This window comes from Peromyscus leucopus, chromosome 6, assembly GCF_004664715.2.
Source record: "Peromyscus leucopus breed LL Stock chromosome 6, UCI_PerLeu_2.1, whole genome shotgun sequence".
Lineage (NCBI taxonomy): Eukaryota > Metazoa > Chordata > Mammalia > Rodentia > Cricetidae > Peromyscus > Peromyscus leucopus.
This window is the reverse complement of record NC_051068.1, coordinates 78,745,999-78,761,120: the sequence shown is the minus strand read 5'-3', so window position 1 is coordinate 78,761,120 and position 15,122 is coordinate 78,745,999. Positions and strand designations below refer to the sequence as shown.

Sequence of the window (15,122 nt, the reverse complement as noted above, 5' to 3'; positions counted from 1 at the left end):
TATTATAAACATTTTGTATATGTATTGTTATATATAGGACATAAATATCATTATGTGTGTATATACATGGTATGGTAGAATTAGAACTTACCTTGAAATTCTTCTCTAAGGTTTCTTTCTCTCCACCTCTTCACATCCATTGGTAATGCTTAGGAAATGCATGGTAAGCATCTAAGAGTCCTCAGGGATGGATGTAGGAAGAATGCTAGTGCTGACATCCAGAACCTGACTTCTAGTCTACCTTCTGCCACTGCCTAATGCCTTGAACAAATGTTTAACTGGAGTTCATTTTCTTCACCTTTAAACAAGGGATTGGATGATGCTGGAGAGATGGCTCAGTGGTTGAGAGCACTGACTGCTCTTCCAGAGATCCTGGTTCAGTTCCCAGTATCCACATGGCAGCTCACAACTGGCTGTAACTCCAAAATCGGACACCTTCACACAGACATACATGCAGGCAAAACACCAATGCAAATAAAATAAAAAATAAATAAATTATTAAAAACAAAACAAACAAGAAACCAACAACAAGGAATTAGGCTCTTTATAGTATCCTTCAGTCTTAAACCCCTGTGAATGAAGCTTACGGTTTTACAATATTTGTATTAAATTGAATCTGAAGTAAAAATAAGTAACTGACTTGGCCACTATTGCATTTATTCCTTTTAGATGATTTTCTGAAGCCTCAGCTAAGGACACATCCTGAAAGCACAGTTGCTCTAAGAGGTGTTAATGTGACTCTGACGTGCACTGCGGTAAGCAGCAGTGATTCACCCATGTCCACTGTGTGGCGCAAGGACAGTGAAATCTTGTATGATGTGGATATCGAGAATTTTGTTCGTTATCGGCAGCAGGCTGGAGAAGCTCTGGAATATACTAGTGTCTTACACCTCTTCAATGTGAACTTCACAGATGAAGGGAAATACCAGTGTATTGTTACTAATCACTTTGGCTCTAATTATTCGCAGAAAGCCAAACTGACTGTGAATGGTAAGGAATTGTACTACTTGACTTTTGAAATACTTACTTTTTTGCTTATTTATATATTTCTAGAACATATGCCATGACTATCTGGCCTATCTGGCCATGCTGATGGGCAAAAGTACTTGAAGTACTTTTTATATCTGAATTATAAGTCACTTGACCAAGAAAATTAGGTCATGCCCCACATTTGGAGGGAGCTCTTAGTGTTGTTATCTCTTGGTTGTGGTATATGGAAGGGGTGGACTTTTGGATTACCCACCTATACCTACTGTCCTACATTCTTTGTCCTAGGAGATGCTTTTCTTCCATTTCTGTTTCTCTCTTTCTCTCTTTTTTTCCGAAACAGGGTTTCTCTGTAGTTTTGCTCCTTTCCTGGAACTCACTTTGTAGCCCAGGTTGGCCTCAAACTCACAGAGATCCGCCTACCTCTGTCTCCCGAGTGCTGGGATTAAAGGCGTGCGCCACCACCACCCAGCCATTTCTGTTCCTCTTGAAGGCATTCTTTTAATGGTCTGAATTTTCTTTCCAAAACCATAATTCTTTGAAAACTATGGATTTTTTTCTAACATGTTCACTGTGTCCTCTAACTGTTGAGAGTGTTTTGGACATCTCCCAGGTCTCTATAGTTCTCCAGATAGGGCCAGAATCATTTTGAAAAGAAACCCCTCCTATGTTATAAAAAAGTTTGAGTAACTACAGTGTTTTAGGCTGTGAGCAACCAAAAGATTTACTTGTGCCCTGTTCCTGTTCTTTATTTAATTTCTAGCCTTTTTTTATTTTTGTTTTTAGATTTTATTTTATTATTTTATGTGTGAGTGGTTTGCCTTCATGTATGTCTGTACCACATGCATGCCTGGTGGCCATGAAGGCCTGAAGACATCATTGGATCTCCTAAAGTAACAGACAGTTGTGAGCTGCCATGTGGGTGCTAGGAATTGAACCTGAGTCCTGCAAGAGCAGTAAGTGCTCTTAACTACTGAGCCAACTCCCCAGCTCTGTACCCAACTCCTGTGTTTCTTCAATGCCATTTTTTTTTTTTTTTTGAGCTGAGGGGACTGCTTCAATGCCATTTTTAAAAGCATAATGAAAACAAAACGAAAAAACCTATGGTTCTCTTGACCCCTGTTGGTGTTGGATTGGGAAGCCTCACTTAACTTTCCAAGTGGAAGAGTGATATTAAACATCAAGTGCTAATCTGGGTTCAGGAGAGATTTTGGCTTTCTGACTTCTTCCTGTCAGCATGGTCAGATAGGCATGGCGTGTACTCTAGAAATACTGTGTTACCTACATGCTCCACATGCTGAAGTGCTGGTGAAAAAGATGCTTTCAGAAGCTGGGTTCCTTGTCAGTCCAGAGAATATGGCTTTTCAAAGAAGTGGAGCATTTTACATCTGGATTTCGCCTGTAGATTAGTAGATTTGTCTGCTTGTGCATGCTTTCCTTTTGCCTACTTTCTCTGTAATTTTTTTTTGGAACAGAGATGCCCTCTTTTCTGAAAACTCCGATGGATCTAACTATTCGCACTGGTGCCATGGCCAGATTAGAATGTGCGGCAGAGGGGCACCCTGCACCTCAGATTTCCTGGCAGAAAGACGGTGGTACTGACTTTCCTGCAGCCCGAGAAAGACGAATGCATGTCATGCCTGAGGATGATGTCTTCTTCATTGCCAACGTTAAGATAGAAGACATGGGAATCTACAGCTGCATGGCACAGAACATAGCTGGAGGCCTCTCAGCGAATGCCTCCCTCATTGTGTTAGGTACGCTTACTGGGTTAGGACCGCTGTTCTCCTGGAGCCTCTGTGAGCTGCTCAGGCCTTGAAAGGCAACAAAAACGATTTGGAGTGTTTGGTGTGAATTTTTTTTTTTTAGTTCTTTTTGTTGTTGTTCTTTTCTTTTTTGTTTTTGTTTTTTGAGACAGTGTTTCTCTGTGTAGCCCTAGCTCTCCTGGAACTCACTCTGTAGACCAGGCTGGTCCAGAACTCACAGAGATCTGCTTCCTTCTATCTCTCAAATGCTAGGATTAATGGTGTACACCACTGCCATCTGGTTAAAACATGTTTTTTTATGTAACACGAATCCAAGGCAAATTAAGCTGTTCAGGTCTCTGTTTTCTTAGATACTAGAGTTTTGTGGGGTTGTCTCCTCCTCCTTTCCCTCTTCCTCCTCACCATTCTATAACCCAGGAGAACTCTATAACCCTGGAGAATTTATTATGTGTTACAGATGAGCCACTCTGACCTGACTGTCAAAAACCTTTATTCAAAAGAAGTGTGTTAATGTGGGGGCTGAGGCAGAAGAATCAAGAGTTCTAGGTCAGCTTGGGTTATATAGTTGAGAACCTGCCTCAGAAACAGCAGAAACCCCTAGCACTAATGACTGGCTTTACTTTCTTTTTGAGATAGGTCTTACTGAGTTGCTGAGATGGCTATAGACTTGTAATCCTTTTGCTTTGGCCTCCTAAGTCAAGTAGATGGATTTACAGCCATGCATCACTACAACCAGTTCATATTTAGATTTTTATTACCCAGAGACAGGGTTTCTCTGTGTAGCTTTGGTGCCTGTCCTGGAACTCACTCTGTAGATCAGGCTGGCCTCGAACTCACAGAGATCCTCCTGCCTCTGCCTCCTGAGTGCTGGGATTAAAGGCGTGCGCCACCACCGCCCGGCCATCATACTCTTAATAGTCTTAGTTCTATAGGATTTAGGAGATCAATTTCCTAACTTAGTGTTTTTAACCTCCTATAGAGACACCGTCATTTATTAGACCTCTGGAGGACAAGACTGTCACCCGAGGCGAAACGGCAGTGTTGCAGTGCATAGCTGGAGGGAGTCCTGCTCCTCGCCTCAACTGGACCAAAGACGATGGACCACTCTTAGTAACAGAACGACACTTCTTTGCTGCAGCCAATCAGCTTCTCATCATTGTAGATGCTGGCTTAGAAGATGCTGGGAAATATACCTGCATTATGTCTAACACTCTTGGGACAGAGCGGGGACATATTTACTTAAACGTCATTTCATCCTCCAATTGTGACTCTTCTCAGAATAGCATTGGACATGAGGATGATGGTTGGACCACAGTTGGCATTGTCATCATTGTGGTGGTCTGCTGTGTGGTGGGCACTTCTTTGATCTGGGTCATTGTAATCTACCACATGAGAAGGAAAAATGAAGACTATAGTATCACAAATACAGGTAAGTGGGACCCAGATGATGCATGGCATATTCTTAGGAATGTAGGATTTAGTAAAAAATAAGAAGCTGGGAGAGTTGTGATTGATTACTTGATAAGAGATGTAAGGAAGTTCTTCTGATAAAATACTCAGCTTCCTTGAGATAACCTATTTGGGGAAATAGTTTTAAAAATTTGTATATACTATATATACTTCCCCCTAAATTTAGCTCTTAGAATTGTATTACAGATACATTTTCTTGTTCTTGTGGAGGTTTTGTTTGTTTGTTTTTTGGATTTTTGAGATGGGGTTTCTTTGTGTAGCCCTGGCTGTCAGCACTTGTTCTCTAGACCAACCTGGCCTTAAACTCTGCCTCCGGAGTGCTGGGATTAAAGGCATGTACCACATGCCCAGTTTGTTCTTTTCTTTTGAGAGGAGCTCAGTGGATGGCCCTGGCTGGCCTGGAACTCACAAACTGGCCTTGAGTTTGCAGTGATCCTCTGTCTCCATCTCCTGTGTGCTGGGATTACAGGTGTGGTGAACCATGCCTAGCTGAGTTATATTTTGTTTTGTTTTTGCACTTTCTTTCCTTAGAGCCTAAGGTTCATTCCTGCCATAATTTGTTTTAGGGGAGAGTTGAATCCTTCCTTGTGAGTGAGTAGGTCTTTTACCCCACTCACCCCAGGATCTGCAAGAGAAGGGATCCAGGTAGAGAGATTATGAAAGTGTAGCTATAGGTAAGATTTTAATCTTCAGTGTTTTTTCTTTTGATAACTCCTCACCCCCAGCCCTCTACTAGTAATTGTGGGAGTGAACCTACAGCCTGTACATGTTAGGCAAGCACTTTACCACTGCTGCACCAAGTCACACTTCTAAAATGAAACTCTTGAGAAGAACTTTAGTTAAATATATATATATATATATATATATATACACACACACACACACACACACACACACACACACACACACACACACACATACACACACACACATACATATATACTAAGGGAAGTATGAAGAGCTGTTGGGGTCCCAAGTCCATACCATTTTCCAGACCAGTGTCAAAGTGGAGCACACTTACAAAATTGCCTTCTGAATGTTGACTTCGACTGCCTGAGTTTGAGAGTTACAGATGTCTCTTTACAGAGGAACTTAATTTGCCTGCAGACATTCCCAGCTATCTGTCTTCCCAAGGAACACTGTCTGAACCGCAGGAAGGCTACAGCAACTCTGAGGCCGGCAGTCATCAGCAGCTTATGCCTCCTGCCAACGGATACGTACACAAGGGCACCGACGGTAGGCACTTTGCGGTTCATAGTTACAACTTCAGCCTGTTCCGCTGGGTTTATTGTTCAGTGTATAGTTTTCCCATTAGCCTGAAGCAAGATTTTAAGATAAAATATTTAGAACATTTAACTTCATACAAAATGGAATGAAATTGACTATAAAGTCTTAACCAGAGAAGAAGGCCATCTTACAAAAAGAAACACATTACCCTTAAACAGGGATTGAAGGACATGGCTGAGCCTCCTGGATCTTTGTCATTGCAAAAAGAGGATGTTCTAGAAACTCTTTTCAAGTGTTTCTTGCCCTTTTAGAGATGAGCATCCTTTAGATAACATCCAGAGGGCATTTGGTTCTCCTTCTGACAAGTAGATACTTAATAAAGTTAAAGGGCAAAATGACTCTCAGCCTATAATGGAGAACTTCAGAGAGCTATAAAATGTCCCGTAGTAAAGTGACTAGAACCTCTTCTTGCCCTTCCCTCCTCCCAACCTCACTTCTGTAGAAAGTGACAGACACAGGAGGTGGATCTGGCTAGGGATCGTGTGAGCAGCTCCTGCTGCTTAACTTCTTGACTCATAGAAGTAACATGAGCTTATATGCTTTCAATTGCTCAAGCCAAGTTGTATTTCAGAGCAGAGGTCCAGACCTGTCTTGGATCCCGTGGTTGGAGTTTAATCTCTCCAGGCTAGACAGAGACAGAGGTTTAACATTAGAATTCAAGAGTATGGGCTCTGAAGCCAGAGTGCCTAGGTTTCCACTTCAGCTTTCTCTATAAAGTGGAGATGAGAATTCTATCTGCTTCATAGGGATGTTGTGAGGGGAAAAAAATGAGTTAATTGCATAAAGACCTTGAAATTTCACCTGTTTTATAAAGTAAGTGTACAGTAAATGCTACAACTGTTGAAGAAAGTTGATCGTGACAAAGTTATGCCTTAACAGAAAAGCATTTGGGTTCTTTCCCATGTTGTTATTAGGTGGCACCAGTACCCGGGTGATCTGTTCAGATTGTTATGACAATGCCAACATCTACTCAAGGACCCGAGAATACTGTCCGTACACCTATATTGCTGAGGAGGATGTTTTAGACCAGACCCTGTCCAGCCTCATGGTTCAGATGCCCAAAGAGACATTTTTGTCAAATCCTCCCCAAGATGCTACTACTCTGGAGAGTCTGATACCATCAGCAGAGAGAGAGCTGTCTACCTTTCCCACCAACCATGAGAGGATGAATGAGAAGCTTCCCTTCTCACAGATGAGCAGTGGTAACAGGAGCTTTGGATTTCACTTTCCCTGACCTGCCTTTCTGTTGTATCGGTAGCACACTCATTTCACGGGAAACAAACAAATTAGTATACTAGAGTAATTGCCATTGTTAACTAGTGTCAACTAGAGGTCTTTACTTATCTTCATTTAAATAGTGGAGATTTGAAGGGCTAAACATATGGCATGAGAAACCTAAAATGTTTTGTTTGGTTGTTCTTCTGTCGGGCAAGCCATCTTGGCATCATATCGCCCATGTCAGCAAAACAAAGCTCTTTCTGGACCAATCAGCCGTCACTTCCTCTCAGAGGAAGAACATGGGGAATGGGACACAGGGCAAAAATTGCAGGGTCACAGACAAAGGTGTTGCTTCCAGGGACGGTTCTGGCAGCAGTAAATGATCTAACATGAGACTGAAGATGTGCTCTGTAAGAGACCAGTTCTAAAGATTTCTCAAGAGGTCAGAGAATAGCACTGTCATTGAAGATAGTCTCTTAGCTTTACGTTCAGTGTCTTGAAAGAATTAAAGTACGAAACCTCTTTTAACCTGTGGGAAGTCTTCATTTGAATCTGTTTTAAGTACAGAGATTGTACAGATGAGACTGCCTTGGATTGTCCATTCTTTGCCTAGGGTATCCTAATTAATTCCACACAGGGTGTCCTAGCATCCCTTAGCATTACCTTAGAACTTGTTAGACATGCAGTTGTGTTAGACCTAGTGAATCTGAATTCAAAGTTTAATAAGGTCCAAAGATTACTTATATGCCTTGTTATTTGTTTTTTGTGTGTGTGATGGTGTCATGCTCAAATCCAACACTTAATTCTCCTGCCTTGCCTCTCAAGTGCTGAGGTAACAGGCACATGCCAGGATTATGGGCATGAACCACCTCACGTGGCTTGTATTAAATTGTTTTTGTTTTGTGTGTAACTGTATGCATTCATGTACGTTGAGACACATGCATGGGGAGACTAAAGGAGAATGTCTATAGAGTCATCCTCCATTGCTTTTGAGCCTAGTTTTTGAGACAGGGTCACTTTTGTAAACCTGGAGATTGCTGTTTAAGCCAGGCTGACTGGCCAGCAAGGTCCTGGGATTCTGTTGTCACTGCTTCTCTCTGCTGGAGTTAGTCATACATGACCTCGCCCGGCTTTTTATGAGTGCTGGGAATTTGAACTCAGGTCTTCTTGCTTTCACAACAAGCCCTCTTACCCACTGAGCCATTTCCTCAGCCCCCACATGCATAGTGAATTTTGAGAATTCTGCACTAGTTTACATTCTAGGTTAATTTTGCTTTCATTTATGGGTGTTTCCAGAATGTTAGACTAACTTTTCCCAAAATATGTCATGTGCTGTGTGTGTATACACACGTATCATCCTTCTACCTCTATTTTTTCAGTGCTTTGGCTACAGGTGTGCATCACCACACCTGGTTCAGAAATGCACATTTTTGAAACCAAAGTACAGATAATCCGATTTACTAAGAGTTACATTAGTTTGCTATTTGTTTCTTTTCTTCTTTTTTCTTTTTTCTGTTTTTGGTTTTTTTCCAGACAGGGTTTCTCTGTGTAGCCTTGGATGTCCTAGAACTCGTTCTGTAGCTCAGGCTCGAACTCACAGAGATCCGCCTGCCTCTGCCTCCCGAGTGCTGGGATTAAAGGCGTGCGCCACCAATGCCCGGCTGAGAATGGTTATTTTTAAAACTCTTTTTCTTTGGCTTTTTGAGACAAGATTTTGTTAAGGAGCCCTGGCTGGCTTAGAATATGCAATGTAGACCAGGCTAGTCTCAGTTTTGTGGCAATCCTGCCTCTGCCTCCTGAGGGCTGGGACTGTATACTTCCATCCTATCCTTTAACTTCTATGACTTACTTGAGTGTATTGGAGGGATGTCCCACAGAGTGCATACCAAGGTCAGAAGACAGATTTGTGGAGTCAGTTCCTGCCTACTTTTCTGTGGATTCTGGGGTTTGAACACAAGTCCATAGCTTGTGTGGCAAGCTTCTTTAACAGCTGAGCCATACAGTAGGCCCACATTCAGCTTTTAAAATGTCTTTAAAGAGGGGCTAGAGCACTGGTTCTCAACCTTCCTAATGCTGTGACCCTTTATGTTGTGGTGACACCCAACCATAATTATTTCGTTGCTCCTTCATAATTAATTAATAATTAATTTTGGTACTGTTATGAATCACATGTAAATATCTGATATGCAGGCTGTTATTCGACCTCCAAAGGGGTGCAACCCACAGGTTGAGAATCACTGGACTAGAGGTGGCTCACTGGTTAACAGCACTGGCCACTCTTCCAGAGGACCCAGGTTCAGTTCCCGGCACCCATATGGTGACTCACTACTGCCTGTAACTCCACTTCCACGAGATCTGATGCCCTCCTCTGACTTCCACAGGCACCAGGCACATGTGGTGCACAGACACACTGGCAGAACATCCATACATATAAAATAAAAATTTAAAATATATCTACAGAAGTGACAGCTCCACTGAATTAATGACTATTATCTGTGTGTCATGGAACTGTCATTACAATATTCCTTTTCCGTGTGTCTAGAATTTTGAACTGTATTTTTGTCTCAGGGTTTTTATTGCTGTGATGAAACACCACGACCAAAGCCAGCTTGGTGAGAAAAGGGTTTCTTCCGCTTACAGTTGCATATACCAGTTCATCAAAAGCAGTGAGGGCAAGAACTCGAAGCAGGGCAGGGAACCTGGAGGCAGGAACTGATGCAGAGGCCATGGAGAATACTATTTCCTGGCTTGTTCCTTGTGGCTTGTTCAGCCTGATTTTGTAGTCTTAGTGGCTGCACAGGAATCTACTCATATTTTATCCTCTGCCACCACACAGCCCCTCAGTCAGCACCCAGAAGCCACTCAGGCTGTGGTGGGGCTTCCAGTCCTATGGCCATGGTTAAGTCTCTATCACTCTATTTATTAAAAAGACTCAGAAGTCAAAGGCTGGGATGAAAACCTGCTAGCCAGAGATGCTGAGTAGCAACCAGCTGACCTTGCTTTTTGGCTAGAGACACTGCCAGAGACATGTCTCTTCCCTCATCCCAGAACCAAGAGAGCTCAAATTCCAGTCCCTACCCTTTCCTTCATGTGCATCTTCTCTATCCAAATTGATGCCTTCTCTATGGCCAATTCTGTTAGCTAGTCACTGACTCGGCCCCCTGATTCAAGGTATAACTTTATCGGGCAGTCTCGGGAATGTCAGAGTGTGATCAAAATATTCTACATTAGTCTGCTTAAAAAAAAATCTATTTAACTTTATTTTTATGTGCATTGGTATGAAGGTGTCAGATCCCCTGGAACTGGAGTTACAGACAGTTGTGAGCTGCCATGTGGGTACTGAGAACTCTGGGTCCTCTGAGCAGCAGCCAGTGCTCTTAACTGCTGAGCCATTTCTCCAGCCCCACAGCCTGCTTTTTTGTTATAGAACCCAGGACCACTACTAAAGGGATGGCATCATCTACAATGATAGTCTGGGTGGTCTGGGGTCCACCCCCATCCATCACTAATTAAGAAAATGCTGAATAGGCTTGCCTACAGCCCCATCTTAAAGAGGTTTTGTTTTGTTTAAGTGTGTTGTTGGCACTGGAGAGCTGGCTCAGCTTTTTTTTCCCTCAAGATTTATTTATTGTTTTTTCCTTAAGATTTATTTTTATAGTGTTCTGCTTGCATTTCAGAAGAGAGCACCAGATCTCATTATAGATGGTTGTGAGCCACCATGTGGTTACTGGGAATTGAACTCAGCACCTCTGGAAGAGCAGCCAGTGCTCTTAACCTCTGAGCCATCTCTCCAGCTCCAGAGGTATTTTCTTAATTAAGATTCCCTCAAATGACTTCAGCCTGTGTCAAGTTGACATGAAACTAGCCAACACAATTTTCAAAGCAGAAAAGCTACTAAAATAACAGGTGAAAAACAGCAACATGATTTCAGAAATTAGCTTATTAGTTCTGTTGAATATAAAGATTTGGTAGTTTGTGGTTTCAGTTTTTATTTTTAATGTTGGTGTTGTGATCTCAGTGTCCTCATCAAGGATGCTGGGCAACTTTACTTTTTTCTTTTTTGGTTTTTTATTTTATTTTATTTTTTTGGTTTTTTGAGACAAAGTTTCTCTGTGTAGTTTTGGAGCCTGTCCTGGAACTCACTTGGTAGCCCAGGCTGGCCTCGAACTCACAGAGATCTGCCTGGCTTTGCCTCCCGAGTGCTGGGATTAAAGGTGTGCGCCACCACCGCCTGGCTTTTACTTCTTTTTGGGGATTGGGTTAAAAGGCTGGAGAGATGGCTTAGGGATAAAGAGCATTTGTTGCTCTTAGAACCTGGGTTCAGTTCCCAGCACCGACATGGCAGCTCACCATGATCATCGGTAACTTCAGTTCCAGGAGATCCAGTTCCATTTTCTGGCCTCTGGGCAGACATACATGTGACACACAAACATATGTGTAGGCAAAACACCCACGTGCATTTTAAAAGGGTATCAGGCTTTCGGGAATTAATTGTGAAATTCCTGTTGTTACTGATGGTATTTCTTGTTTCTTATTAGAAATATTCCAGCGGCCGCTGTGGAACATGAACAGAGAACTAGGCCTACTTCCCTTTCCCCAGCAGCCTGTCCTTGACTCACCACAGCTTCAGCGACATGAGGGCCTGGCAGAAAGGGATCCAAACTGCTCTTCCCCTGTGTCCTGCCACAGGTTACATGACCACACTTTCGATTTTAGTAGGACTCGGAACATTCAAGATGGTAGTGAAGGCACATGAAGCCCATTCAGGAGGAAGTCTGAGCAGAAACTCAAGTTAGTTAATTTACTACCTCAGAGTTGAGAAGAACCCCCAAAGTCAGCACTTGCATTACTCTTTGCTTCGAATTATATCTGACCACCCCAAAGTAGCCCCGATGTTTGGGCTTACACCCGTTGAAGAAAAGTTAGTGGCTGACAGATGTACCGCAGAAATGTGTACCGTGTTGAGAGTACACAGCCCTGGGGAAGACGATATGGGCAAGCATCCCTCCAGATGGCCCCACAGGGATGTGCCCAGGTGTGCACCGCCCATCATGAAGAGTGTTGTTGCTGCTTAGCCTGCTGGATTGCCCGGTCCTCAGAATGGTCATGGGAAAGCATCACTACTTTGACATTCTACTTGGCCTTCCAAGTTAGGAGCAGAGATACCTTCTGAGCTCTCCTAACTCCGACTGGGATTCTCCTGTGGTGTTGAACAGAGAATGGAGGCTGAGGCTTTGATATTCAAGGTCTTCAGCTAGAATCCAAGTTTTGCTGACTGGAACCAGAGCAAAGGCTTTTGTATTCTTGTGTGTGTATGCGCGTGCGTGCGTGCGTGCGTGCGTGCGTGTGTGTGTGTGTGTGTGTGTGTGTTTGGTGTGTGTGTGGGGGGTATGTTTGTTTTGTCCCTATAACCAGGGATGTCATTGTAAATATATGTGCATTTATAAATAATTTTTCTACTCATTGACCTTGTGTGTTGGCTACAGTGTAAATACTTTTGATATGCCCAAATTATATATAATGTCTATCTGGTTACTGTCTGGGCAGCAACTTCTCAAGATCACAGATTTTACATAACTTAGTTTAATGAGGTCTACAAACTCTGTTTAAAGCTCTAAGACTATTTGTTACGAAGCTTCATGTAGAGAGGTGGGGTACTTAGTGATTGTGTGCTCACAAACTCAGTCTTGGTGTAATTAACTGTTTGCTTCATGCCTGAAGGTCCATGCATCCAATCCCTTGCCATCTGTTTACAAGTGCCAGGTGATAATCTTGTTCTAGCATAAACGTCTAGCTCTTCCAGAGCCCAGCACCCTTGTCGCAGCCCTGTGAGCATAGAAGGTTACTTATTTGGGGACTGTCTTCTGTCAGCAAAGTACTTTAATGACAAGGAAACCAAAGATTGTTCTTTTTTATGTTTACTTTGTTTTTAATCTCCTTCATGAATGTAGCGTATTAAGAAGGGAAGTGTGCTCTTGGGAGTAGATCCCACGGAAGTTCCTGTACTCTGATTTAGTGTGGTCCTTACTTTATACCAGTTATTATTGAAGCCAAAAAACTTTCTTGAATTTCTGGTAGCAAAAAGCTTTATGTAAACAAAGAATGTTAACACTAATGAAATGTCATGTGCTTTCAGTCTGTCCTTTGTAATACCAGCTTCCTGCTAGATGACTCTGGACTTTTAAAGGTGTCTATTTATAAGTAACTGTATATTTTTAGAATTCCAAACTCACTTAGCTTTTTGTCAGAAAGATGAATTTCTGACTTTTTTCCATGCTTGTTTTAATCTTTAATTTTTCTTCCTCAGATAAAAGTGCTGTTAGCTTTTTTAACTTTTTTTCTATTTAAATTGTCATGATTTCTTCATTTCCGCTTTGAACCTTTCAAATATTATAGTCTTATCATCTCTTTGGATGCTTTCTTCCTTTTGGGCTGTCTTCTAGTTTATAGTGGTCTGACTAGGAATTAGAACCCGGCCCCCTTCCTGGCGCTGCTCTCGCTAGCTGTCTATCTGACTCCTGCGGATGGGAAGAGGCTGTTCACCAGCTCTAAGCCGCTCTCCAGCTCCCTCCAGGAACCAAGAGGATTGTGCCACTTCAGTAAAGAGCTGCCTTTGTGAACTGTTGTCTAGATCAAGGATGCTGCTGCTTGCTCTAACTTGAGCTGTATTTATTTTCCCAATACAGGACTAATGGTCTAAGAAATGCTTAGGGGAGGGGGGGAATGCTCTGCTTTTAAACAGTGTCAGTAAACAAAGACTCACGTCTGAATTGAAAAATTGCCTTTTGTCTTCTGGAGCAGCAGTACTCCAGCACACAGGGGCTCAGAGTGGAGGTGTGCTGCAGCCCATGTGTGGCTGGCCACGCCACTTCTGTGGTCAGTTTAGTGCTCTGTCAGCTGGGATCTGTCAGGTAGAAAGCAGGCCCTGACGCAGTCCTCTAGAAATACTTTATCCAGGACATCACCCGGAAGCTCCAGCAGTGGCCTTTCTGCTGGGTGTCAGTCTGGTCTTCTGAGGGTTGGTGGGATGTTGGACCCGCCCTCCCAGATATCCCTGGCTTCCTTAAATAACTGTTAAGGAAAAGAGCCTGCCTGCTTCTGGTTTAAAATAACAATAGATTCTTAGCCAGGCCGAGGTGGTGCACGCCTTTAATCCTAGCACTCAGGAGGCAGAGGCAGGTGGATCTCTGAGTTCGAGGCCAGTCTGGGCTACAGAGTGAGTTCCAGGACAGGACAGAGAAACCCTGTCTCAAAAAATAAACAAAAAACCCAAACAAAACTACAATATATTCTTAACTTAGAGAAAGGAATTCCTGAAAAAAACGTCTTTGCACAGGTTTGACCAAGCAGTCTCTACCCTCCACTAGTGATAGAATTGGTGTCTCCTCACTGCTTCCTCCAGGCTGGACAGGGTTCACTAGGACTAAGTTAATCAGGGACATTGCAGAGCAAGGGAGACTGAAATCCTGAGAGAAGTAGTCCATCCCCCGGCCAGTTCCTACTTCATTTTTGTGGGACAAATAAGTTCTCTTAATTTGTTGGTGCCCCTCTTGAACTGATTCTACACACAGAGGCTTATTCATAATTATAAATCCCCAGCTTTAGCTTGGCTTGTTGCTAGCCAGCTTTTCTTAACTTTAAATGATCCTATCTATTTGGTCTCTGGGCTTTTACCTTTCTTTCTGTACACCTTTCTTTCTTACCCTGTTGCTGGTTGTGAACCGGGGAGGCTGGCCCCTGATTTCCTCCTTTTCCTCCTCCTCCTCTTTCTCCTCCTCTTCCTCTTCTCTTGTTCTTTCTTTTTCTCCCAGATTTCTCCTTCTATTTATCCTCTCTACCTGCCAGCCCCACCCTTCCTTTCTCCTGCCTCACTATTGGCCGTTCAGCTCTTTATTAGACCATCAGGTTTTTCAGACAGGCAAAGTAATACAGCTTCACAGAGTTAAACAAATGCAACATAGAAGAATGCAACACATCTTTGCATCATTAAACAAATGTTCCAAAGCATAAACACATGTAACACATGTTAAAATACTTTTCTCCAACAGGGAACTTTCACTCTTAGTTGGCTGAACATTGCCGGGTGAGGGGTCGTGAAGGACCCTTAGTCTGTATCAAACAGTTTCAGCACTGTCAACCTGTGAAAAGGGGACAAGAGAGAACTCTTTATTTACATCTTGTAGGAAGTAACAGACACCGTCTCCAGAGAGGTGTAGAGTACATGTCTTAGTCTAATAGCGACCCTTCTCTGGTAATGGAAGTGTCTGCCTGTTGTGGGGAGGTTTGTGCAGACACTAATCTAGTCCTGCTGAAGAGGGTTCTTTGATGGCGTGGAACACGGGCAATGTCACTGTAGCATCTGCAGTGTTATCATTAGCTTGAGAGTTTGTCCTT

At 42.8% G+C, this 15,122-nt stretch overlaps 1 protein-coding gene across 2 annotated transcripts in view; it reads left to right on the top strand.

Moving 5' to 3' along the window:
• The window catches only part of Lrig2 (leucine rich repeats and immunoglobulin like domains 2), a 61,144-nt gene extending 48,028 nt beyond the window's left edge, over window positions 1-13,116 (top strand). Inside the window, exons 13-18 of one of the 2 annotated variants that reach the window (XM_028889915.2) lie at window positions 670-990; window positions 2,463-2,744; window positions 3,733-4,182; window positions 5,331-5,459; window positions 6,425-6,712; window positions 11,267-13,116. In XM_028889915.2, the coding sequence (XP_028745748.1) occupies window positions 670-990; window positions 2,463-2,744; window positions 3,733-4,182; window positions 5,331-5,459; window positions 6,425-6,712; window positions 11,267-11,484 (1,688 nt within the window). In that variant the 3' untranslated portion in view covers window positions 11,485-13,116. Of the gene's footprint in view, window positions 1-669; window positions 991-2,462; window positions 2,745-3,732; window positions 4,183-5,309; window positions 5,460-6,424; window positions 6,713-11,266 lie in introns of both variants that reach the window. The other variant, XM_028889914.2, reaches the window with a different exon arrangement.
• Window positions 13,117-15,122: the final 2,006 nt, after the last annotated feature.